This window comes from Pseudogymnoascus destructans (genome assembly GCF_001641265.1).
Source record: "Pseudogymnoascus destructans isolate 20631-21 unplaced genomic scaffold scaffold_2, whole genome shotgun sequence".
Classification (NCBI taxonomy): Eukaryota; Fungi; Ascomycota; class Leotiomycetes; order Thelebolales; family Thelebolaceae; genus Pseudogymnoascus; species Pseudogymnoascus destructans.
In genome coordinates, this window is record NW_020167521.1 from 284,714 (window position 1) to 308,830 (window position 24,117).

Here is a 24,117-nt window from a genome sequence, read left to right on the forward strand (position 1 = left end):
ACAAACGGTCAAGCTCTATTTTGCTCAGGTCGAAGCATCATGGGTTACGGGGTGCAGAGGAGAGCTCGTAAATAAATCAATACTTGAGAATTATGATCATCCTCTAGGTTTAATACAAACAGAAATACAAACACATTAATCACTGTTTGCGTTCGTGCATTGATATTGACAAGAAATCAGAAAATACTGTTACACGTGAAAGGAACCCAATCATCATGCGGAATCCAAAAAGGAACACAAAAGGATTATAAAAATCCATTTGAGTAGACCAGTACAAAGCAAAAAGTCATCGCTCAAGACCAGAACCCGGCGATCATGAGATAAGACCCCCTTTCATCCAGTTTCCGTCTTAGAGACAAGTAAATACGCCACCGCTGTATCAATCAAACAATCTCTTTCACCAACCAATATCTTTGAATCGAAGGGGTATAAGTTCCCTAACAGCACTTTCCTCCCTTGGCGGAACCATCATCTGCCGGCTTGCTGAGTGAGATATTCGTGCCTGCACCGATGTTGGCCTGGGCTCCGTCGCCGCTATCAAGGGCCTTGCTCGAGACGATGCGGTAGATTTCTAGCAGGGGGTTAGCTACTGGCAGGATATAGTATTTTCGTTCTCGACGATCGTACCTGTGAGAATGTTCTGGAAGGCCAGCTCGACATTGCTGGCATCGAGCGCGGAAGTCTCGATGAAGGAGAGCCCATTGTCACCTGCGTAGTGTCAGCTCGAGTCTCTTTCGCACAGTAGTTGGATATCACGTACTTGCGAACTGCTTGGCCTCCTCGGTCGGGACAGCCCTCAGATGCCTCAAATCGCTCTTGTTACCAACCAGCATGATAACAATGTTGGAATCAGCATGGTCCCTCAGCTCCTTCAACCACCTCGTAACGTTCTCGTACGTCTGGTGCTTGCTGATGTCATAAACCAGCAGCGCACCAACAGCACCTCTGTAGTATGCCGATGTGATGGCTCTGTATCTCTCCTGTCCTGCAGTATCCCAAATCTGAGCCTTGATTGTCTTCGCATCGACCTGGATGGACCTGGTCGCAAACTCGACACCGATGGTGGACTTGGAATCTAAGTTGAACTCATTGCGAGTGAATCTGCTCAGCAGGTTGGATTTCCCGACGCCTGAATCTCCGATCAGGACCACTGTAGAGGGAGGGTTAGCATTGTGCGCGTTATGTGGTGCTGATCAGGAGGGGGCCGGATAAGGCATAAGGGGCAGTCCATACCCTTAAAGAGGAACTATTGCAGGAGAAGAGATTAGCTATCGGAACCGCAGGAGCATAAGAAAAATATTGAGAGAGAGCTATAGCTTACATCGTATTCGTCGTTAGCCATGTTGGCGGTCGTGATGTCGTGGTGATGATGGGGGGGAGGAGGGGTTGTAGAGAGGTTCGTTCGTCACCACATCACACTAACTTATGTATTTCGGGCAACACGATTAAATTGGCGAGCCCGCAGTTGCTGCGCCACACACGCGCCACACATGGTCTAGCCCGCTTCAGTGAATTAATTAATTCACAATAAAGACGCCAACAACGAACAAGCAACAACAACATTCTTTGTCCAGTACTTAAAAGGAAGCAGGGCATTCCTCTTGAACCTACATTACATTAATACAACTCCAACGTACATAAAGGTCCAAGTTAATGTCCTCTAGAGACTCGAACACACGTTTCATTACGCGCCTGGACCCTGGGAGTATCAAGCATTCTCATTCTTTGATATAAACAGCCTAGCAGGATATAGAAATACTCTAGACGAGGTCATCGTAGGAGCCAGGCTCTGTTGTGAACCTTGCAGCTGCCTAGAGTCGAGGTGAAGCTGCACCAAAGCACAACGCCACTCTAACTTGGCGATGAATCTCGAGTGCGGTGTGCCGATTGCCGCCTAAACAGACAATGGCATCCAGTTCCCCGCCACCAGGTTCAGGTTTGGGTTCAGGTTCAGACAGTGAAAGCGATCAGGATGTATATATCGTCAAGCGGATCCTGGCCGAAGGAGGTACCGACGAGGAACGGGTATTCCTAATCGAATGGGAAGGGTATCCCCTAGAAGAATCTACGTGGGAACCCGAGGAAAATATCTTGAGTAAGGACACATTAAAGGCATGGAAAGAAGAAAAGCTCCGCCAACGAGAAGGTCTCTCTCAGCCATTGGACACTGATGAGTTCGAAAAGCGTCAGGAGGAGCATACCAGGCGCAAACGGAGGCGAGAGAGACTCGGGCTTCCACAACAATCAAAGCCTTCGGAATCTGAAAGCAAGGGAGATTCCTCAAGCGATGAAGCCGAAGAGGCCGATTTTGAAGTTCCAGACGATGAAGGAATACCTCTGTCAAAGAAATCACAGCAAGCTGGGGTAAAACGCCACGATACTACTCACCGTGACGATGATACTGTTATGAATGATGCTTCTACAAGTGAAGATCGATATAAAAAAGAGGCGAAACCCACCAAGATCGGGACCGAGACAAAGGCCAAAGTTCACAAAGCTCCGATCATAGAAGCACCCAGCGCAACAGGCTATCGAGGAACTGCTCACAGAGGCCCGGTCTCCCACTCTACTGATGCCCCAAGAGAGCGATCAATAAGAGGGAGGTCGCGTACAACGGGACGGGGTAGCCACATGGCAATGTCAAAACCCCCCAAGGCTCGAAGAACTATTGAGAACAGGATCTTAACTGAAACCCGTTCAAAGGAGGTAAAGGCGCCGCAACTCTTTACAAGCAAGAGGCAGGAACGCAGATTTGAGCTGGGTGCTAGGGGGTTGGCAGATCGTGCTCCTGCGCAACTGCCTCGTCTGATGAATCCAGCCGAGTACCGTATTCGGAAGAAGGGCTCAGCGCCAGTTCCTGGGGGGGCTCAAAGCACACAGACACCAGTCTCTGCACCAGGTGACCAACAACCAGTTCTCAGTTCAGCAGCGGCAACGGCGCCTATGGTATCTAGTCTCGAAGAGTTCATTCCTCGGCAGGAGACTACTGCCGTCGAATTTGGGGAAGAGCAGCCAAACCACTCTCCTATTGCCGCATTTCATCCACCTACTGCACCGATGGGCTTAACTTTTTCAACTCCAATTCACGGCCACCCAGCCAGTTCCGAAGTGCAAGATGCGGCAAATATTCTTCCATCTGCGCCAGTACGAAAAGTATCACTGGCTAATTACTCTGCGAAACAAAACGGTGTCGCGCCGAAGCCAGTCTCTATGTTTAATCAGGCGCAGCGTGGTTTGAGTGAAACTACTCTGAAATCATTCTTCGGGGATCGTCAGGCTCAAGATGACCCTATTGTCCTAACATTTATTGACATTAGTGTTAACAACATGGCCTGGGGGGCTGCGCTCCAACAACTCCAAAGCAAAGATCTCACCTTCAACCACATCTGCCGATCAACAGATGTCGATAACTTCAAGTCGGAGTTTAATCCCACTTTATTGGCAAGAGGGAGGGTCACCGCAGGCACTGGGGATGACCAGAAAGTCCAAGACAGTATCTCTGCCCTGGGTGATTATTTAAGAGTTAACATTTCCGGTTTGCTTTATAATTTGGAGTCTCTCAATGTTATCATATACCCGACACGATGTGAAGAATGGAAATTTATCGAGTTTGGTGCCCAGCTTCAGCACAGCGGTCAACTATCTTTTTTCTCATTCACCACGCCATCAAAACTCGTGTGCCCGTCTTATAACAGAGAGGCAGAAAGTAGGATGTCCAAAATGAGAGTTGATGGATGTGAGGACTATCAACTTCTGAACAGGGTAATATTTGGATTCAGCTACCAAAGTCTCCACCAAGTCGACAAGAAAAGCCCTCGGGACTCATTTTTTCTCCTGTTCCCTAACATGACAGCTCCACTTGCAGAGCATACGGCTGCCTGGCTACGGTCCTCGAACAAGGGGTGCAGGATATATTCTTGCCAGCAAGCTGGTTCTTGGCGTCAATTCTTGAAATACACTGCTAATCCAGAGGGAGGGAGCCTGATTATCCACCACAAGATGATTTCCTTGATTCCGAGATACCCAGGGCTTCAAGGGTTCTTGCTCAACGGATTAAACAACGTGTGGTGTATTGATGAAGACTTTCCAAAGGGCAAATACTTGATAAGGCTCTTTCCACATGGAGGAGCGGTATGCCTAACCTCGGGATTCCTATCCGGAGAACCAGAAATGGCTCTATTCTTCTTGAACTGGTTCTTGTCGAAAAGGGGATCTCGAGCTTCAGCTGGAACTTGGAAGCTCCTCGTATGCCGTGATGTATATAAATTTGTATCTGAGCAGGCATTCAGCGCTGCCAAACGCAGAGCGAAACTACTTGAGACCCTTCCAGCCGGCCTTACTGATTCTCAGATACAGTCTATTGCTACCGGCAGCGGACTATCAATGAAAAATTGCAAAGATCGTTTTGATCTTATGGATGTGATAGGCAGACTTGTCCGTCCCAAGAACGAGAAAGAAAGAGATCTCGACGCAGTGTTGCAACCGGATGATACTCGTACCCTAATGGTATTTGCGGATGAAGAGATTAAGCCATCCGATGACCGTGAGCTCATCCGCTACTTCGCATATTGGTCGGTGCTTCACTTGAAGTCTTTCCGCAAATTCGTTGCCATCGGCTCGAAAACAAGTCCTAAAGAGCATGAGGAGGCGGTTGCACAGGCGCCAAAGATATCAAATTCCTCCGGCACAAAGCCTTCCTCGGAAAACACACCACAAGATCGGCCTCCATCTAAGAGTCCTGGGAAATCGACGTGGAAGCACAATGGCTTTGCTTCTGTAGATGGAGCAAATGATGACGACGATTATGAGCCGACCATCGAGCCTAAGCCGGGTACGACTCAAACATCAGAAACGGAAGACTTGAACGCCGGTGTCGCTCCAGAAGACTTAGACCTAGAAGTTCTTAAATTTATCGTCGAAACGGGTGTAACCTACAGTGTGGCGACGGATTTCGTGAAGCGGGCCAAGGGCAACCACGATCGGGCAACGATGCTCTACGAGTTTTCCAAAAAGGCCAAAAGGCAAGCTGAAGAAGCCGCTAATGTGTCGGTGGCAGCTGAGACGCCGCCGGTTCCGCCTACACCTCCTGTCACCGAAGCAAATATAGCGATCCCATCCACTGATGCCGTCACCACCGAAGACGTCGTCATGGAAGACGCACCACCTGCCGCAGCGGAAGCCGCACCGTCCACCCCCCGACCCATAGACACCAATTCGCCAACCCAAAGCAACTCCCCTGATGCCGAGCCCTCCTCTCAGACCTCAAACTCAGGTATCATAACCTCCGAAGGCGGCTTCCGCCTCGTCCCACGCTCCGTGCGCTCATCCGGGACAGTGCGCAACGAGCTGAATATCCGACCTGGCTATGTCCCGCCAGAGGATAAGGAGGTGTATAAAGTGCGCCGCGGACGCTCTGGGAGTGTTGGGAGAGCGGTGTCGAGGTCGCGAAGTGGTTCGAGTGGTGTAGAAGAGGGTGAGGTAAGTAATGGGGCAGCATCGGCATCGGTGTCGCCGGGTGGTGTTTTGACGCCTGTTACGCCTGTGACGCCTAGTGAACGGCGGAAGGATCAGATAGATCAGATGGAGGGCCTTGAGGGGGCGGAGGAGGAGAAGGGGGAGGGAAAGCTTAGTACGTTGGAGTGGTATGCGGAGATGAAGTTGAAGGGGGTGGAGTGGAATCACATCGCTGTTGTAGGGTGGGAAGACGCGTTTAGGTTGCTGAGGGTTGAGTATAAGAAGCAGTGATACCCTCGGTTCTTTGCATTACTGGTTAATGTTGCTTCAGTGGCGTTGGCTATTTTTTGCGAGTAAGCTATCTTGCAACATTCATGGAGCTTAGGACTGGCGTATATTTCAGAATTCAGGGCTTAAGACAGGCGGATATTTTGAGAATTCATGGAGCTTAAGACAGGCGCTTGGTTTAGAAGATCTGCTATCTCATAGCATTAATCAAATAGGCTCAGGAGTCAATAACCTCTAAAAATTAAGATTCTTTATTTTGCTACGCTTGAACACGCCTAATCTAACAAACATCGGCCACCCCGTTGCCGTGCTTCTCAGCTTTTTGCATTCCGTGACGCCCAGTGCTAGTATACAAACACATCCATTCGCCTCTCCGAACTCCGGCCTTGCCCCCACCCCATTCCCAAACTCCCTCTAAGACAGCTCCATCGCCTCGCCGTGGCCATTAGTGATGTTCATCTCGACAGCACCCTGCTCGCCAATGAGCCTCTTCTCGTAGTCCTGCACGAACTTCACGCTGCGGGTCTGGTCGTAGAAGAGCTGGAAGCTGCGCTGCACGTCCTCGATACCGACCTGCTTCGCGCGGCGCTTCGCCATAATCAGCTGGCTGGTGGTAATCAGGTTGCTCGCGTATCTGAGACCGGCCTCCTGTCCGATCTTGGTCAGGAGCGCCAGGGCGTCGGGGGAGACGTCGACTTCCTCCTCCTGGGCGCGGATGGAGAGAATCTGCTGGATCTCCTCCTTGTCGTAAGAGTGCGTGGAGACGATGACGACGCGGTCGAGGAAGTCGAGGGGTAGGCCGTGGGGGGACTTGTAGGTTGTTCCACGGATGCGGGAGTTACCCCTGTTGCTGGCCATTATGACGATGGGGGCGAGCTTGTCCTCGAGCGCGCGGTTGATGAAGGAGAAGCACTCGATGTCGAGCATGTGCACCTCGTCGATGAAGAGGACGCCGGGCACGATCTCAGCCTTGCCCTCCTCCTTCCACTCGGCCACCTTCTGGTCGATCTGCTCGCGGACCTCGCTGCGGATCTCACCGGTGTCGCCGGAGAAGAGGGCGAGGAAGCCTTGTGTGCGCGAGTTGATGACGTCGATTTCGTGGAGGGAAACGGTGTGCACGACTTCCTTGCGCTTCTGCAGCTCGCCCTCGGGGCACTGGATGAACTTGGTATCGGCGCCCATGGCGTCGTATTCTCTCGACCTGCCCCAGCTCCTTCCGAGCTTGCTGATCTTGCCGGACGACTTATCGATGGAGATGACGTCGCCAGCTTGGACTCGCTCCTTGGTCATGGCATCGATCATTTTCGTGCCCATGTCGTAGATGGTTTCCATGTCGGTTGTCTTGATGGTGAGTTTGCCCTGCTTGTTGGCACCGGTTACCGAGCGGTCGATTTGGATCTCGACGACCTCGCCCTCGATCATTTCGGACTCCTCCTTGATGCGCACGCCGATTGATTTGCGGAAGGATTGTGTGAGAGCTTCGGTTTTTGACATTTCAAGGGAGAAGATTTCGGAGGAGGCGAGCATCGTGAAAGGGACATCTGGGCCGAGAGATTGAGCCATGCCCATAGCTATAGCCGTCTTTCCTGTGCTGTAAGTCTGTTAGTTCGGCGCCTAGAGACTTCGTTCTGCGTAACAAGCTGGGGTAGTCTATGAAGCAGGAATGGGTTGGGAGAAACGCGCCTTGGAGGTCCTGCGATCAACAGGGCTCTGCCAGCAATCTTTCCCTGCTTGACCATCTCCAGCACAATGGCAGCGGCCTTCCGTGCCTTTTCTTGTCCCACAAGGCCTTGAGACGCTGCTCGGGGCTCCAGCGTATCAGTGTCGACACCCAATCCGCGAATATGCGAATGCGCCGCGATCAGGTTCATCCCCCGGAGCTCTTTGCTCTGAGGCACGGTCTGGATTGTCTGGATACGGTCAGTATTCAAGGGGGTCATTGGAGCCGCATCTAAAGTGTATGCAGAACTTACCGTAGCCATGTCGTGAAATTGTTTGGGGTATACAGGAGGGTAGGACGTTGAATGGTAGAGCGGGCGTAGGAGTGATGGTGGTATAAAGATCAATTAAAGATTATTAGCAGTACCGCCTCTACCACCCGTCATACAACAAACGCACCGCCGCCCTACGCCCACTGCAGAGTACGTACTTACTAACTTACCTACACCTACAGTTCCGACGCGTCTATAATCTGCAGTGGTATAATTCTAATATTGAACAAATCAACACCAACGACTTAACAACTTCTCTTTTCATCCGCAGCACTCTACTTTTTAAGATCTCTTGACTACTATATTGATTTTTAGCCAGTTGTGGCTGTCGTCAGACCCCTACCGCCACCGCCAAAGTCGGCCAAGCCATTTTTGGCTTCTGAATCCTCCTCAAACTCCTCACGACTATATAACGCCCCCTCTTCTACTCGAAGCCCCTCCTCCTGCTGCTCTTTATTCTATACACTTTAAAGAGAGCCTGCACAGGCAAACACCGCTTTTTGTCTGATCCAAGACCAGCCAGTGACCAAGGGGTCCACCATCCACTGTCTTGCGCTGTACTGTAAGTTATTTGAAGTGAATCTATTTAGATACTCTGTTCCTTTAGTTGGCAGCTGAATAGCACACCTGCTAACGTTCATTGCCTCAGACGCGCACTCCATACAAACGACCATTGGCTCTCTCGGTCTTGCGACTTCTCGAATGTTGCGCGCAAGCACCTCCGACCATTCGTAACCAATCGCATGATTGTCGAGTCATCTTACCTGTAGCTGGAACGCTACGCGCAATCGCACGATATGTCAGGAGACCGTTCTCACTGGGATTCACGGCAACATTCGCCCCGGAGTCCACGCCGAGGCCGCGGTGGTGGCCGAGCTTCATATCGAGGACGCGGGCGAGGATCGTATCATGACGACAGAGGCCGAGAAGACCGCGAGGAACGAGAGCGAGAACGGCGCGCTGCCGAAGCGGAAAAGTACCGGAATACCAATGATCGAGGTCAACGTTCGCCTTCGGAATATCGTGACCGTAACAGAGGTATGTACAATTTGTCTTTGGAAGGTCATTCTTCTGGTTTAATTTATCTAAAGCTCTGGCTAACTAGCTGCACAGACAATGGCACGCCTCGGGACTCGAGCGAGCACGGATCTCGTCGAACATTGCCAAAACCACAAGAGTCGACTCCTTTAACCCCTACTAGATGCGGACTAGGCGCTGAGTTCGCGTCAGCAATACAGTCGTTGGCTGAGTGGACCACAGAGGAGATAAATTTACGTCTCAGGTGCGAAAGGGCGAGGCAAGACTGCGACGAGGCAAGATCTATATACGAGGCAGGGAAGCCTACACATTCCCAGTTTCCTATTGAGGCGGAAAGAGCAAAAGAAAGATATGCTAAGGAAAAGTCGGCGCTTGAAGCTTTAGAGGCAAAGTTGAAGGAGGCAAATTCCAAGATATCCAGCACCACGGCCGTCGTGGCGCAACACTATGATTCCCTTATTTCTTCCAAAGGTGGAGCGAGATCGTTTCGGCCTGACACTGAGATCGTGGGTGGATCTTCAGAAGTTGAGAATAGGTTTCTGAAGCTCGAAAGGGATATGAAAGCCGAGAACCGGAAGCTTCAGGAGGAATTTGATTTGCGTCTTAAAAGTGCTGAAGATAGGATAAGGAGTGACTCTCGTGACCAGGTGGTCGCCATGAATTCATCTCTATTAAGCAAAACCGATAATCTCGTTACGCTTAGCAGAGATGTCCTTGAGCTTAAAAAGCACTCGGATTATCACAAAAATCAGCTCAGTCAGCAGCAGGATCAGCTGAGAGAGTACAAAATTGCTATCAAGAAGCTTGGTGGAGCCCCAGTTAATGGGTATTCAAACCAGGCTCCTTCTCCAAGTGATGAGAGGACTCTCCCCATCCAATCAGTGAAGACTCAACTGGCTGCGGAACATTCGTCAATCCTAAAGCTAGCGTCCCGAATCGAAACTGTCGAACGGGCGCAAACCACTAATACATTGGCAAGCCTGGAGCTCGTACCAAGAATCGAGGCTATCGAAAGAGGGCAAACCACTATGTTGAAAATACAAGAAAATTTCGAACAGGTGCAACGCAACGTCGGGGGATTTGATGACGACTTGGCGGGCCTCGACCAGAGAGTCAAGTCTCTAGAGAGTTCCTCACATAGATCTCTATTGTCGAATACCACTGGCCCCGAAAATAACCTTACTACTGTTGCACCCCAAGACACTAGCACCATAAGCCTAATAACCCAACAGATCAATGCACTTAAGAACTCTATGAACGCAATCATTACGGAGATTAGGGAATCACAGGATGCTTCCGACATAGCGCACGGTGCAGTTATACAAGGGTTGAATGAAAATGTCTCAAAAATGGAAGCTGGGGTGGCTAAATTAATAAAGAACATCGAAACACTTCAGTCTCAACAAAGGGCTACGTCGGATGAACAACGGCAGGTGTTGAGAAGGGTTGGGTCCCTTGAGTCTGACTTCGTTCATATGAAACCTGTCAGGGCTGTAGCACCACTGAACGGATCGGAGAATTCGGCCTCCGCATCTCCAACCGGTTCTCTTCAAAATGGCGTTCATGCTCCAGCGATTGATTGGGGCCCAGCTCTAAATTCCTTGCGTAGTGAGGTGGCCGATATCAATCGTAGACTGGCCGAAAGTAAGCAGTTTGAAGCTGGGATCAACATGGGCATACGGAACTTGGACACGCGGATGAACAACATATATACCGATCATCTCTGCAAGCAGATTCTTGGGCAGCTCCAAACGGTGTATCCGAATCTGGCCCAGGTTGAAGCTCCAATCGCAGAATTAAAAGCTCGTATGGCTCTCGTCGAAGGCACCTTTCACAATCATACCGAGAGTATTGGCTACATCAAAGATGCTCAGGACGCGATTCAAGGTAGGCTACGAACCTGGAAGAATAACTATACCACGGCGATTACAAATTTATCGGCGGCGGTAGACTCTGTTAGAAGCTCCATTTCTATCCTACAGTCCCAGGCTGATGGCTCTAAGAAGCCCGCTGGGAGCAACGAACAGGACGCGATTCAGGGTAGGCAACAAGCCTGGGAGAATAACTATACCACGACGATTGCAAATTTATCGGCTGCGGTAGACTCTGTTAGAGGATCCATTTCTATCCTACAGTCCCAGGCTGATGGCTCTAAAGCTAGTTTAAAGGAAGAAATGACGGGACGGATCGACTCGTTATCCAAAGACCTTAAAGAACAGATTGAGGCAGCGTCGAAACGTTTGCAGAGACAGATTGAGGATATTGAGCACCTAATCGAGTTCGATGAGGATGGAAAAGTGCAGTCGGTGAAAGAAGTGATCCACGTGCTCACGGAGAACTATGGGAAGATGATGGGAGAGTTTGACGCGCTGGATTACCAAGTGCAAAGGCTTAAGTCGGAATCTGCCTCGAGCCGTGAAGGCAGTGCCGTCAATCAGCCGCAGGTTGGCAAGGTACAAGAGACCGCGCCACCTGCTTCTGACCCTAGGGCTGTTCCGACAGCACTCGCTTCCCCTGCATCGTTTAGATCTAGGCAGTCTGGAAATAAGCGCAGCGCTCCGTCTTCGCCTTCGGCTAGCTCACAAGCGTCTAGTCAGCAGCAAACACGCAAGAGGAGACGAGAGGCCCAAGGGCCATTTCTGTTCTCAGATGGGGACTAGGAGGAGAGTGTTAGCAAGGAAAGCTAAGAAATGGTGTTTTAGGAGGTCGAGATTCAAGTAGAGCGCTTCTTACATTCACTATTTTAGCGAGACGTTCATGGGTACTGCCCGACACAAAGTTCATTTAGGCTCATTGCTTGCTGTTAACAGTAGAGTGTCAATTTTGCTTTAGATGCTCGAAGCCGACTATACGACACAAGATTTTGAAGGCTATAGTGGCTCTAGCTGCTAAGTCGTTCGTGGCAGCGACAAAACACTAATCGCCTACAATGCAGCAAGTTGTTTTACTACATTTTTAATCATCTAGCATCTATCCGAGCGAAGGAATAGGTGGCTACGGTTTAGAGAAGGGGTTGGCGTTTTAAGAGATACCACTATCGTTATTGTTACATAAGTTAGGCACAATGGGAGACAAAGATGCAAATATAGACAAAGATGAGGTTGTAACAAGAACAAAGACAACATTTAAACCTAAGGGAAAATATATGATTCTTTGTTTGCCATCTAGTAGCAGTTATGCCACTTCATCTACCATTTCATCCCTACTTCACCTGCTACTTTATCTACAACTATATAATTCTATAACTATACTGCCTCGTAGCTTAATTCCCATTAAGGGCTTACTTCTTCCTGTGGTATAATGCGGTCCCTATCGCTGCCAAACGTCCCTTCGCCCTCTGGTATTATGGGCTCCTCCTGTGTCTCCCATGGCTTCTTTCGCCTCGAAGCCGCCGGCTGCGTCGCCTTGTCAGCGAGCACTGTAGGTGGGATGTCCATGATGCCAGGTATTGGAGCACCACTATTGATGAGGGCAACAATGTCCGCGAAGGATGTTGGGAAAGTGGGATTGGGGCTGGCTTGTGGAAGCGGGGTCGACTCCCCAGCGTCGCTCGTGTTTGGCGCCGGGAACTCTTCGGGGGATCGCGAGGCAAGATAGGCCTTGTACGCGTCGAAGTCGATTGTCTGGTTTGTTTTGCGCGCGTAGTAGAATGTTCGGGCGCGGATGGTGAGGTCTCTCAGCTGGGAGGGGCTTGGGTTTGGGCCGAGGATGGCGGCGAGGCCAGCCTTGCGAACATCAATGTCAGCGATAGAATTGGATTGCGTGGCGTAAATAGCGTGAGACATACCTGGAATTCGGCATCTTTCTCCCAATTATAAGAGTCCAGCTCCTGAAAGAGCTTTTCGTTGTTTGACGACTCTGTCGACATTTCTTTCGACATTCAGGCCACAAACTTGGGAGTTGTTGGGTCTTCCATGTGAGTTTGTCGCTCGGGGTCGGCCATTAAGCGCAGGGCTGATGGACAAGGCTGACAGTTGTGCATGGATTAGCCAGACGAGGTTTAGCTCAGCCTTGTTGGCTTTTTCGCGTTTTTATTGGTGGCTGGGGGTTGTCTGGCAACTGGCGTTTACGTTTACCATCCCCTTGGCCTTGGCACCGCGGAATCCACCACCGCGCACAAACTTCACCACCCCAGGCCGCCAAAGACGAGAGAGATCCCATCCACTGTGACAACCTCCCAGTCAACGTTCGATCTTCACCGTCTTCAATCTATACGTTTCCGGACCCGGCGCGATCATATTACTTCCTTTTTTTCTCGCTCTGAGTTGATTTCAGATCGCAGATCGCTTGATATAGTACTGCCCTGTTTCCATTTGCGCTGAGGAGCGGCGCGACCTAGTTCGACATGTCCGAGTTCATCGGGTGAGTCCCAGCCTCCACGCCATAGCCTGGCCAACAAGACATACGGGAACCTTCAGCTAATCGATGCTCGCAGATCACGCATATCCCTTGTTTCGAGGAGTGATATTCGGTACGAATAGGGTCCAATTGCACGTCCCCAACGTACCCAACTGACCTCCGCGGCTGCAGCTATGTAGGCACTTTGCATGAGATCAATTCCGAGACATCGACCGTTGCACTCGAGAACGTCACGTCTTTTGGTACTGAGGGCCGGAAGGGGAACCCAAACGAAGAGATTGCGGCGAGCGATAGCATCTACGAATACATTGTCTTCCGTGGCAGTGATGTCAAAGACTTGCGGATCGAGGAGGCTCCAGCTGCGAAGGAGAACAAGCCGCCACAGGTGCCAAATGACCCTGCCATCCTAGGTGTACGTTCCTCCTTCTGATCAATACCAACATTATTCACTCGTTTTATCAAATGTGGTGTTTCAAAGCTAACAATAAATGCTTTAGTCGGGATCTCGTCCTGTCCAGCAACAGCAGCAGGCACCACAACAGCCGCCAGGGCCTCCGGGGCAAGCTGGACGACAGTTCCAACAGCAGCCAGGTCCGCCACAGAACCAAGGCCAGCAGAACCCAGCTGGCCCTTCGGCCCAACAACAACAACAGTACCCTCCTCAGTTCTACCCTCCCCCAGGCCCAGGACAATGGGGCCGTGGCGGTCCACTTCCACCCGGAGCTGGGTTTCCTGGCATGCCTTATCCACCACCTCCACCAGGATGGTATCCTCCCCCAGGACAAGGATTTCCCCAGCCAGGCCCGTTTCCGTACGGCCCATATGGTCCATTTCCCCCAGGACCTCCAGGAGGACCCCCAGGACCACCCGGCCCACCAAACCAGCAATTCCCACAGCAGAATAAGCCTGCGCCAATCGGTCCAGGTGGAAGGCAACAGACAATACCCGGCCCCACGGATAAGTCTGTTGAGCCAAAGAGCCTAGGCGGCCAGGCCCCAGCTGCTCCAGGTCCCCATGCGAAGGGGCCAAAGCAACAACAGGCACCTGTCGAGTTGAAGGCGTCGCCTGTCCAGGCCCCAGCTGCGTCTGTCGCTTCTAAGCAGGCCCCGGCTGCCACAGCTGGTCCTGCTGCTCCCGCTGCTACCAAGACCGCCCCAACCGGCCCAAAGGGCGGCAGGATCCCACCTGCGGTCCCCCTTGCAAGCCCAAGTGCTGTTAAAGCCCATGCTGCTACCACCAGCAAGGCCCCCACCCCAGCAGTCAATGCTCTTGCTCGCTCTGCTGTTGAAGATGCTACTCAAGCTGCCACCGCAGCGGTTGCCGCGGCCATGGCCAAGCTCCCACCTGTCGAGGGCCAGCACCAAAACGGCAACGCCATTGATAACCTGACCAGAAAGGTCAACGAAATGAGAACGAACGACACGATTCGTGCTCCCCGTCAACCAGGTGTCAGCGGATTTGGTGGACGAGGTGCGTCGCGAGGTCGTGGAGGACCTCGCCAGGAGGCCCCCAAGGTTGAGGTCCCCAAGGATGACTTTGACTTCGAATCATCCAACGCCAAGTTCAACAAGCAAGATCTGGTCAAGGAAGCAATTGCTGGCACTTCGCCTGCCGAGAGCCCAATTGAAGACGCAGCAACAGAGAGCAACGCGGCGACAGGATCCTACAACAAGTCGTCTTCCTTCTTTGACGACCTGTCCAGCGAAAGCAAGGACCGTGCAGAGGGCGACTCCACTGGCAGGCGTCCAGGTGGCCGCGAGTGGCGCGGGGAGGAGCAGAAGAAGAATTTTGAGACCTTCGGACAGGGCAGCGTCGATAATGGATACCGTGGTGGTTTCCGCGGCCGAGGACGCGGACGCGGCGGCATGAGAGGTCGTGGACACTTTGGTGGAAACGGACAGCCCGGCGCACGCGGCGGGCGCGGTGCGCATCGCGGAGGAGCCCAGGAGGGTGGCCTATAACTCGCGACATTGGAGTTTTCAACGTTTTCTACCGATGTCGAAGGAATGACGGACGGTGTATCAACAGACTCTTTTACGGCGAATAAAAATCCGAAATATCTGGAAAAAGACAGCGCGTATTTTTTCGTTCTTTACGCTTTTGCTTGCCGCGCTTTTACTCGCTCGGCATGGCCGGCTGTGTCTACCGTGGGGATTTTTCAAAGGAGTCTTGTGGGATATCGAGATTACGATTGTAGTGTGGATTTATCTACACTTTTTTTTTTCTCTCATATTGTTGTACTACAAGCATTACGACTCGCACGATACGGTTCATGAAGGACGCTGGGTGGCCTGGCGGCAGGTCATGGCCAAGGGTCGGATCGAGGATGGATATGGCCAGTAGATGGATCTCTGTTACGAGGCCTTCGTTATGACGGCTGGTTTGCATAAAAATGGAGGTGAAAGGGGGGTTTGGTTTGATAGAGACTTGCAGCTAGATACTGCAGAGCATAGTCCAATGATAAATGCGTCAAACCAACAATATTTATCTGCAGTGTGCAGTGAATCTAGTGTGGTTGTGTCGATATATGCTCGTCATATTCTCAGCCACTCTGCTCAAGCCATGTGCCGAGAGCGCGCTTGAAAAATAGATTTAAACCCGGACTTATCAGCTGGCCCTTATTAGGACGACACGATTACGCTTATTTCCTATTAACAATACAAATGTTTTATATTTGCTTTCTCCTTTACTTCCTGTCCTCTATGGTTTCATCCCTTAATACACGTGTTCCGGAGGGGCAAGTCAGCTTCGAGGAACAACATTCCTCCGCCTCCGCCACAAGGTTCCGCAAGCATCGAGATCTGCCCCGTGTCCTCAGGACGCGATATATCAACTGCCTCGCACGCTGCTTTTCAACACAATCCCCAGCGCACTCGATGACCTGCCGTTGAAACCGCGCAACTTGTAAATTGCTTGGAGGAAGACACATACCCCTTTGTGACGGGCATCTGCGCCATCAAACCGCCAATATGAATTTGTTCCGTCTGCTGGGTACGCATCTTTTAATTGAGGAGGCTTCATGGGATGAAGAGCTAATTGTTGCGCAGGAGATTTCTCCCATTTGCTCTCGATTTTGATCTTGCTGGATAAGATGATACGGACAAACGTGAGGCGCCCTCCTTCCGATGCGTCGCTCCTACCTTGGAGCTATAACTGATATCCCTCCCAGAGCTGTGCCGGAATCTCGTTCAAGTCGCAAGCATTATACCTCATTGTCTACGTGACGCGCTACCTTGGTATGCCTCCCCTCGCCTCCCAGCCAGGCGCCCACTAACAGTCCGCCCGGCAGATATCTTTACAACCTTTACGGACAGCTACTACAACAGCATCTTCAAGATCCTCTTCATCTCCACCTCGGGCTACACGCTCTACCTGATGATGACGACCTACAAGCCCACGCAATCCGCTCCCCTCGACACCTTCCGCGTGCAATACCTCCTCCTAGGCGCCTTCGTCCTCGGCGCCCTCTTCCCGCCGGAATACACCGTGCGCGAAGTCCTCTGGAGCTTCAGCATCTGGCTCGAGAGCGTGGCCATCCTGCCGCAGCTGTTCATGCTGCAGCGCACGGGCGAGGCGGACACTATCACCGTGCATTACATTTTCGCACTGGGCATATACCGCGCGCTGTACATCCCCAACTGGATCTGGAGGTACTGGTCGGCTGGGCATCTGGATCAGATCTCGGTGCTGGCGGGGCTTGTGCAGACCGTGTTGTACAGTGATTTCTTCTGGATCTACTATACGAAGGTCATGAAGGGGAAGAAGTTCTCATTGCCGGTATAAGGGTGGTACTGGACTGGATTGATTTGAGAGGGGCGGTGAGAGGTGGGATGGGGTAGGGGGGGACTGGGCGTCGATTTGGTGACGGAATGGCGTGGACTGTGTATTGAGGTGTATCAGGTGATGATGTGGATTGAAAAACAGACCTTTTCGGGTGTGTAAGACTTTGCATTGGACTGGCGTTGGAACGGCACACTGGTTATTATAGACGCAGCGATTGCCGGGTGGTTGTGCTGTGTTTTGTTGAATATATATTGTATTAAATCACCTATTGCAGATCCTCTTCTTCATGCTCTTGTCCGTGCACTCCCACTCCATAGCACTACTGAACTCAAGTGGATAGAGTTGGAGCAGATGGTATATGAAAGTCGAAGGCACGATGAGAACAGAAGGCATACAGTATCATAACGTACATATTTGCCTGGTATATACAGCGCTAGGGTATGGCCAGTCGGCTTTAACCGCCGTACTGCTACAAACATAAAGAACCCATGCATAGCATCTACATCTCATGATGGTGGGATGTGCAACAATGCCACATCCAGCTGAGCAACCGCCGTTGTTGATCCAAGCGCCCACGATATCATAGGCGCTTAGGATGAAGACTGTAGTGTAACAAGAAGTTCGGTCATAGTTTCTACATGTCGCCACGGTAGTTGGAGCCACGGCGGGCGTATAACGTCTATTTCTTCTACAAGATAACCGCGCATACCCATCTTCATTCATCCTCAGGGTTCTATTGATCCAAGCTCGATTCCGGGAACGTGCTCTCAACCTCGCCAGGGCGTTATTGATATATCGGAGAGATGGTGATAGTGAATGGTGAGAAGAATGGGAGAAAGATATTAGCTCTTGATAATGAAAAGGGCGAGAGCAGACTTCAACTCTGCTATGAGCACATGGAACGGAAACAATGCAAGGGGGATATCGTTTTTATGAGACGCCACGGCCCCTGTGAGACTCGGCCATTTGCAGAGAACCAACACAGCGCATAGTACGGAGTCTCAGATGAAATACAGCACCCACTCTGTATCACGGCCGGGTAATCCGGAAAGAGGAACAGGCCCCCGTTCTAGGAATACACAGTATGTAAAGTACGGGTAGGATTGAGTACTGGCATCGCGCGATTATTTGACCAGTTGTGATTACTGCAGTAGCACCGCATTGCAGCGCAGTAGACCGCGGGAGCAGCCTTCCTCCCTTCCCTCCCCCGGCGGCCGATCTTAACCACGCCATTTTACAACCAACACCTCTCTACCATAGTACTCACGCCAGGGCAGGGCCGTCGCAGTCGCACACAATCCCTCTCTCTTAGGCTTCCAATATATATACGTTTAGCGCCATGTCTGCTTCTCAATTACATATCGTTATGAATCGGCAGCTGCTCCAGCAAAAGCATCTCGACGGACCATGAAAGGGAATCTCAGGATCCTGTTATCCGCCGTGTGCCTGTCTCTCGCAGTTGCGTCAATTCTGATCAGCGCGGGCTACCTGTCTGCCTCGCCCTCCTCGATCGCGTTCGTGAGGAAATGGGTTGATAGGATATCGCCGTCGTTGACCAAGCAAGTCCCAGATTCTACTTGTGAGTTGGATGCATACACGTACACGCCATGTAAGCTGGAGCTAATCATGATGGATTGAACAGCTACCAGTGGCCTCAATGGAGAATCGACCCTTCGAGAGGGCAATGCCACACTTCTTGGGGCGGCGCCAGCCTACATACGAGCTATCATGGCACCCGAAGACAAGACCTTCCCTCGACTAGACTGCCCCGCTCCACAAGGCGTAAGATACGACTGTCTCAAAGCCAACAAGGAGCAGCTCTCCTTCCGCGCCGTACGACCCAAATACTTCTTTGCCATCGACCTATACCAATGCGCCGACCTTCTCCCAACTCTGCTTGGCTCAGTCATGGAAGTCATGCGCTTCCTCGGCCCTGAGAACTGCGCCCTCTCCATCATCGAGGGCCGCTCCACCGACGGGACCTTTGAGATCCTGAAACTGCTGTGTGCCGATATTGAGGGCATGGGCGCGTCATACTTCTTCACCTCCTCGGACCTCAACCCCACCGCCGGGGCCCGCATCGAGCTCCTAGCCAAGCTGCGCAACATGGCAGTGCACCCGCTGATGTCCCAGCCCGATAAGTACGATCCCGCCACCACCATCCTCCTCAACGACGTCGCCATATGCAGGGAAGACATCATGGAGCTACTGCACCAGCGCCTGCACCAGTCCGCCGACATGGTATGCGCCATGGACTGGACGTATGCAGGCGAGCACCCTACCTTCTACGACGTGTGGATCGCGCGCGACATGGCTGGGGATACATTCTTCCACATCCCACCGGACGGGAGCTGGGACTCAGCGTGGAATCTGTTTTGGAACAACACGGAGACGCGGGAGCGGTACTTGGAGCACCGGCCCTTCCAAGTGTTCTCGTGCTGGAACGGGGCGACGGTTTTCACGGCCAAGCCGACGGAGTGTTTCCAAGGGGAACCGGAGATATTCTGCAAGGAGCTGTGGAAGGCGGGGTATGGCAAGATTGCGGTGGTGCCGAGTGTCAACTTAGAGTACTCGAATGAGCGGGGGAAGGATATCAAGGCGCTGAAGGGGTATGCGTCGCAGTGGGTGGCCAAGGATGGCGATGATCCGAAAGATACGGCGTTAAAGATCCAGTGGGTGAAGGATCCGCCAAATTTGGTCAAGTGCATGCCGAATTACCAGGAACAGAGGTGGGTGCCGTGGGATGAGAGTTTGGCGTAAAAAGGGGGTTACATAGCGGGATATGTGTAAGACTATTGTAGGCACGGAACAATATATAATAATAATCTATCATCGATGTTTAATGTCTACGGGGAGACAACTCGTACACTTGCCTTGAAGGTGGTTATTATATGATCATATTAAACACTCTCCCGCCAACCCTTCTGAGCTTCGCTCCCCAAGTCTGTATGGCCCATCCCGCGCGTTCGACAGCCCATCAGCTCGCCAGTCCAACAGCCCTCCAACCATGGTTTGGATATTTTGCGCCCCTCAGGACTAGAAGGGTCAGTAAACCATGGTTAATTGATTTGGTTTTGCGCAGATCCATCTAGAAAGGGGGCAGTTCTGCGCCAAATTGAAATAAAAAAAGTACAAAGAGCACGAGTTACTTCAAAGAAATATCATCGAGTCTTGCATTTTGGGTTTTGTCTGGATTCGACATTTTCCGAACTGATGCCTTGTCCTTTTCGTTATGTTTATTTCTTATTCTACAGAATGATACTTGTTTCGTCTCACCCAACACTTTAGAGAGCCCGGATTTTGATTGTCACGTCGAAACGAACAATACTATTATGTCTCAGCTATAACAATGGACAGGATAGATTCCCCAAAGGCGCCTCAATGGCCACATTCACCACTCGGACAATGCGATTATGTTTTGCCGGAGATAAAGGGAACGAGTGGACTCAACAATGCCACGTCACTGCTGAAGCAGACAAGATTTATTACTCTTCATTTGCTACTTCCTTCAGCCAAAGAAATATACCGATCCTCAAAGCAACTCAAGCCCCAGGTCCGTCCCGCCGGCCCACCTGCTCTCCTCTCTCTCTTCCCAGAGAGTTATACGACAAATTCTATTTCGTTCTCAAGCACACCAGCACCAATACTCAGCTCTGGCCCCGATCGCCTCCTTTGCCCGCCGAAATACTGCATCATAATCCCCGCCCTTTTTGACAACATATAGCCCAGCGTTGGCTCTTGGTTTTGGAGAAGTGCTGTGAAGATTATGCGATGAGGTGGTTCAGTTTGCTCGCCAAGATGGTCTCGAGACGGAGTTTCCCCTCCTCTGAACTCGCGACCTCTGCCATGTCATCACACCCAGGAGGGAGATCTTCGTCCCATTTAGGGTATCCCGCCCTGCCTTTCATGTTGAGCAAAACACACATCCGAAAATGGTGCTTTAAGAGGCCCCGGCATGGTTGGTATTGCGAGACTGTGTCTGGATCCTGATACATCTGGATGTGGTCTAACGTAGCAACGTTGGCAAAGCAATACGTCTTATATCCGCGCTAGATTATATAATTAGAACTATAAAGTAGAAACTATTTAGCAATGACTTACATCAGGATTAATGGCAAGGCGATATGTGTCGAACAACTGGTGGACATCGGAGCGTAGAAGTATTCCATTTTGTACGGAATTAATGCCAGACTCTCCAACGTATCTATCGTCGGTTATCTGCCTTTGCCAAAGTTGCGCCTTCCACTATGTAAACGTTAGATTTGAAATAATCAAGAGTAGTTATGAGCTTCATACCATGTCGAGATGTGCCAATGGAAATATGTGCGCAGCCTCCAGACGAACGAAATCCACATCATCGAGTGGTTTCTCGCCAGTGACGACACAACGCCCATCACGTTCGCGGACCCGGTTCCGAAAGGTCTTCGTCTATACAAGTATTAGAGTTTGAAACGATTTAGTTGATGACTCAGATGATGGAAATTCGATCTCAAAGCCCAGGACCAAGGCACCTAAGAGCAAAAAACGGAAGAGGAGCTGAGAGTGTGAGAGTGGCCTATGTCGAAAAAAGGCTGCATGAGTTCGTGAGACGGCGCCATAATGAGTTCCAGGAACGAGTAGAGTCATGCTATCTCCCAACCGGTGTTTCTCATCGATCGTGAGAGGAAACCAAGTATAGAAATTCACAAACTTACACGAGGATCTAACTTCGATGATGATGCACGAGTAGAAGTGCGTGGCATAGGATTCTGGCGATTGATACGAATGTTAATACTAGCACCTGAATCCAAAAGTATTAGTCTCGATAAATCTAGAAACTAGAGTAACTATAGCTTACCATCAGGGCTTAGAATCACGTAAAAACCAGTCGAAATCTGATTATTGTTTCCCTGCATTACAATCGCTGGTCCATGTTGCGCTAGAGGGTTAACTGGGTCGCCCAGCTCGAGGCAGCGGAAGGGAGCGTAGCTGTCGACAGGTTCCTCAACAACAACCTCGATCCATTCTGCCATTTCCGACCAGGTGAGCGGCCCGTTCTGCCAGGCACTAGAGATCTCATTGTTTTTTCCATCTACAAAGTGGATGTTGCGATGAATGTTTGAATGGCGGTGGCCACGCATAGTGTAAATACAACTAGAAGTGCCTTCTGTGAGAGTGTAAAAGATTGTGAATTCGAGATGAGGCTAGTTTAAGAATGTGTGAGAGGCTGAGGCAGAGGCTAAGGTGGCTATGACAGGATTTCACGTCAGGGCCGCGCACGTATGATGATTGTTCCGTAAACTTAAGGAAGCACGTTAATCAACTTAATCGGCTTCTAAAATTCAAGTCTCGCTCTACATTATGTACTAATATTTGGCATGGCTCGATTTAGAGCTCGGGAAGCAACTGCTTATTATTAAAGAGGGCAAAGTTGCAATGAGCGACAGAGCATCCCCCCCCGTTTTCAACCACAGCTTCTTTCTCAACGTATAGATATTAATCAAGCCTAAGTTATAAGCTGGTTTTTCTAATACAACTTACTTCTTAAATATGGATGTTTTATATTTATTATATTTATCGTCCATTATGAGAACGCCCGCACTATAGTGAACTGTCTATCCGTGGGGTTGTGGGGTACCATCACGAACCCGCCACGAACGAATTCAAGTTATACTTAAAATATTCGGCCGTGACAAAGTGGTTGCATCGAGGGGAAATTCTCCTTATTGGCTAACATCCGGAATTTGTCCATTGCCATCCCAATGACCGTCTTCCTAGATATTCGGCTACTTTCGCCTCTCCCCACGGGAGAGGCGGCGCGCGATCAGGCCGTGGCCGGTGCCGAGCTCGAGGAGGGAGGTGGTTGGGCCATGGTGGTAGCGGAGGAGGGTGTTGTAGAAGGTCTGGGAGTTGGTTGGGCGGAAGGAGGCATAGGAGGAGGCTGAGAAGGAGGATTTACTGTGTAACTTCGGCTATGACGCAAAGGAAGCGCGGATTGATGGGACATCTGAGAGGTCCGTAAGCGCCACGATTGGAAACAATTCTTAAAAGCAAACTGGCCGAGTACAAGGTGAACAGTGCTTAAAACCCCCAATTTGATAGTATATATATTAGGATAACAATGATACAACTGGTAGACTTATTAGGGAATTGTGAGCCAGAGGAATCTCTTATCTCGTGAGAGTAGACCCGTCCGCTATGATTACGAAGACTGAACGCTAGCCCTCCTCCATATGTCCGCGTTTTCAACACCTACTTATGGTATAGTATATCCTCTACGGCCGGGGTTCGGTCTCAAGACCCTCGTCTTACCACGGCTTGCCACGGCCTGTCTTGTGCCTCACTAGGGAGGGACGGAGCGGGGGGGGGTACGCCTGCTTATTGCCCGTCGGATGGGCCAGGATTTCACCTCCATAAAGGTATCACCACATATGTGCGGGCGCTTGCAAGAAGGCCCATTAGCGGGAACGTCCGTCAGTAAGAACATCCGTTAGCTATAAAGTTTGACGGTGAGATTATCAGACAGTGAGAATATTTAGCAGTGAGAAGGTCCGACAATCGACAGTGAGAAAGAGCAGCAGTGAGAAGAGGCGCAGCGACAAGGTCCGTCAGCAAGAAGGTCTATCGACGAGAACAACACCAGCAACAGCATTAATTTCGCAGCTAATGACAATATGCTCAAATCTCGAGTTGTGATGACGACCGTCGCCGTTTGCGTAAGAGCAGTTCCGCCCTAGGACAAACGGAGTACCATGTTGGTCTGCTGTTCCACGTGAGCACTTCGGCAGCCTGTGTCTTTCATATTAACAAGTTTTCGTGTAGAAAAGGGGATAATTACGCGCCGATATTCGATTTGGAGTAACTGGATCGTCGAAAGACCCTGATATGATTATTCTAGTTCTAAGTGACTAAGAACATTTTTTATATTCGTAGTTGCTGTAAACACAACAAACGCCAACAGAATCTATAAGCTGTTTTTAGTTTTTAGTTTTAAGGTGACTGTTATCTGTAGTTTTATTCGTAGTTGCTATAAACACTTAAAGCCATAATAGGATCTATAAGCCGTTTCTTGCCTTAAAGTTAATGTTATCTATATTCCCATTTATAGTTATTATAGACACTTAAGGCTATCATAGGATCTATAAGCTGTTTCTTAACTTAAGGTGGCTGTTATCCATATTCCCCTTTATAGTTATTATAAGCACTTAAAACTATAATAGGATCT

General features: G+C 50.6%; 10 protein-coding genes across 10 annotated transcripts; 6 read left to right on the top strand and 4 right to left on the bottom strand.

Moving 5' to 3' along the window:
* Positions 1-98: 98 nt before the first annotated feature.
* RAB11B (Ras- protein Rab-11B) lies at positions 99-1,397 on the bottom strand. Its single transcript, XM_024464431.1, has 5 exons — positions 1,322-1,397; positions 1,234-1,246; positions 761-1,150; positions 628-708; positions 99-571 (listed from the first exon to the last, which is right to left on the bottom strand). Exons 1-5 carry the CDS (start codon positions 1,340-1,342, stop codon positions 438-440), a joined length of 639 nt encoding a protein of 212 aa, XP_024327929.1. The 5' UTR covers positions 1,343-1,397; the 3' UTR covers positions 99-437.
* Positions 1,398-1,537: 140 nt separating this feature from the next.
* Positions 1,538-6,004, top strand: VC83_00745 (uncharacterized protein). Its single transcript, XM_024464432.1, has one exon. The coding sequence runs from the start codon at positions 1,906-1,908 to the stop codon at positions 5,743-5,745; it is 3,840 nt and encodes a 1,279-aa protein (XP_024327930.1). The 5' UTR covers positions 1,538-1,905; the 3' UTR covers positions 5,746-6,004.
* Positions 5,989-7,940, bottom strand: RVB2 (RuvB-like protein 2). Its single transcript, XM_024464433.1, has 3 exons — positions 7,716-7,940; positions 7,426-7,652; positions 5,989-7,333 (listed from the first exon to the last, which is right to left on the bottom strand). The coding sequence occupies exons 1-3, from the start codon at positions 7,722-7,724 to the stop codon at positions 6,157-6,159; spliced, it is 1,413 nt and encodes a 470-aa protein (XP_024327927.1). The 5' UTR covers positions 7,725-7,940; the 3' UTR covers positions 5,989-6,156.
* Positions 7,941-11,909, top strand: VC83_00747 (uncharacterized protein). Its single transcript, XM_024464434.1, has 3 exons — positions 7,941-8,295; positions 8,383-8,771; positions 8,847-11,909. Exons 2-3 carry the CDS (start codon positions 8,531-8,533, stop codon positions 11,429-11,431), a joined length of 2,826 nt encoding a protein of 941 aa, XP_024327928.1. The 5' UTR covers positions 7,941-8,295; positions 8,383-8,530; the 3' UTR covers positions 11,432-11,909.
* Positions 11,910-11,929: 20 nt separating this feature from the next.
* Positions 11,930-12,676, bottom strand: VC83_00748 (uncharacterized protein). Its single transcript, XM_024464435.1, has 2 exons — positions 12,559-12,676; positions 11,930-12,496 (listed from the first exon to the last, which is right to left on the bottom strand). Exons 1-2 carry the CDS (start codon positions 12,649-12,651, stop codon positions 12,044-12,046), a joined length of 546 nt encoding a protein of 181 aa, XP_024327931.1. The 5' UTR covers positions 12,652-12,676; the 3' UTR covers positions 11,930-12,043.
* Positions 12,677-12,888: 212 nt separating this feature from the next.
* Positions 12,889-15,822, top strand: VC83_00749 (uncharacterized protein). The gene is made up of 4 exons (XM_024464436.1): positions 12,889-13,133; positions 13,207-13,242; positions 13,302-13,542; positions 13,628-15,822. Exons 1-4 carry the CDS (start codon positions 13,117-13,119, stop codon positions 15,089-15,091), a joined length of 1,758 nt encoding a protein of 585 aa, XP_024327932.1. The 5' UTR covers positions 12,889-13,116; the 3' UTR covers positions 15,092-15,822.
* A 21-nt stretch (positions 15,823-15,843) lies between these two features.
* ERD2 (endoplasmic reticulum retention protein) lies at positions 15,844-16,964 on the top strand. The gene is made up of 4 exons (XM_024464437.1): positions 15,844-16,121; positions 16,178-16,236; positions 16,300-16,366; positions 16,420-16,964. Exons 1-4 carry the CDS (start codon positions 16,100-16,102, stop codon positions 16,911-16,913), a joined length of 642 nt encoding a protein of 213 aa, XP_024327625.1. The 5' UTR covers positions 15,844-16,099; the 3' UTR covers positions 16,914-16,964.
* A 1,136-nt stretch (positions 16,965-18,100) lies between these two features.
* Positions 18,101-19,748, top strand: VC83_00751 (uncharacterized protein). The gene has a single exon (XM_024464438.1). The coding sequence runs from the start codon at positions 18,642-18,644 to the stop codon at positions 19,671-19,673; it is 1,032 nt and encodes a 343-aa protein (XP_024327624.1). The 5' UTR covers positions 18,101-18,641; the 3' UTR covers positions 19,674-19,748.
* Positions 19,749-20,262: 514 nt separating this feature from the next.
* VC83_00752 (uncharacterized protein) lies at positions 20,263-20,637 on the top strand (the record flags this gene model as incomplete). The annotated part of the gene is made up of 1 exon (XM_024464439.1): positions 20,263-20,637. The coding sequence occupies one exon, from the start codon at positions 20,263-20,265 to the stop codon at positions 20,635-20,637; it is 375 nt and encodes a 124-aa protein (XP_024327627.1).
* Positions 20,368-22,112, bottom strand: VC83_00753 (uncharacterized protein). Its single transcript, XM_024464440.1, has 5 exons — positions 21,751-22,112; positions 21,608-21,693; positions 21,210-21,341; positions 21,015-21,158; positions 20,368-20,962 (listed from the first exon to the last, which is right to left on the bottom strand). Exons 1-5 carry the CDS (start codon positions 22,031-22,033, stop codon positions 20,678-20,680), a joined length of 930 nt encoding a protein of 309 aa, XP_024327626.1. The 5' UTR covers positions 22,034-22,112; the 3' UTR covers positions 20,368-20,677.
* Positions 22,113-24,117: the final 2,005 nt, after the last annotated feature.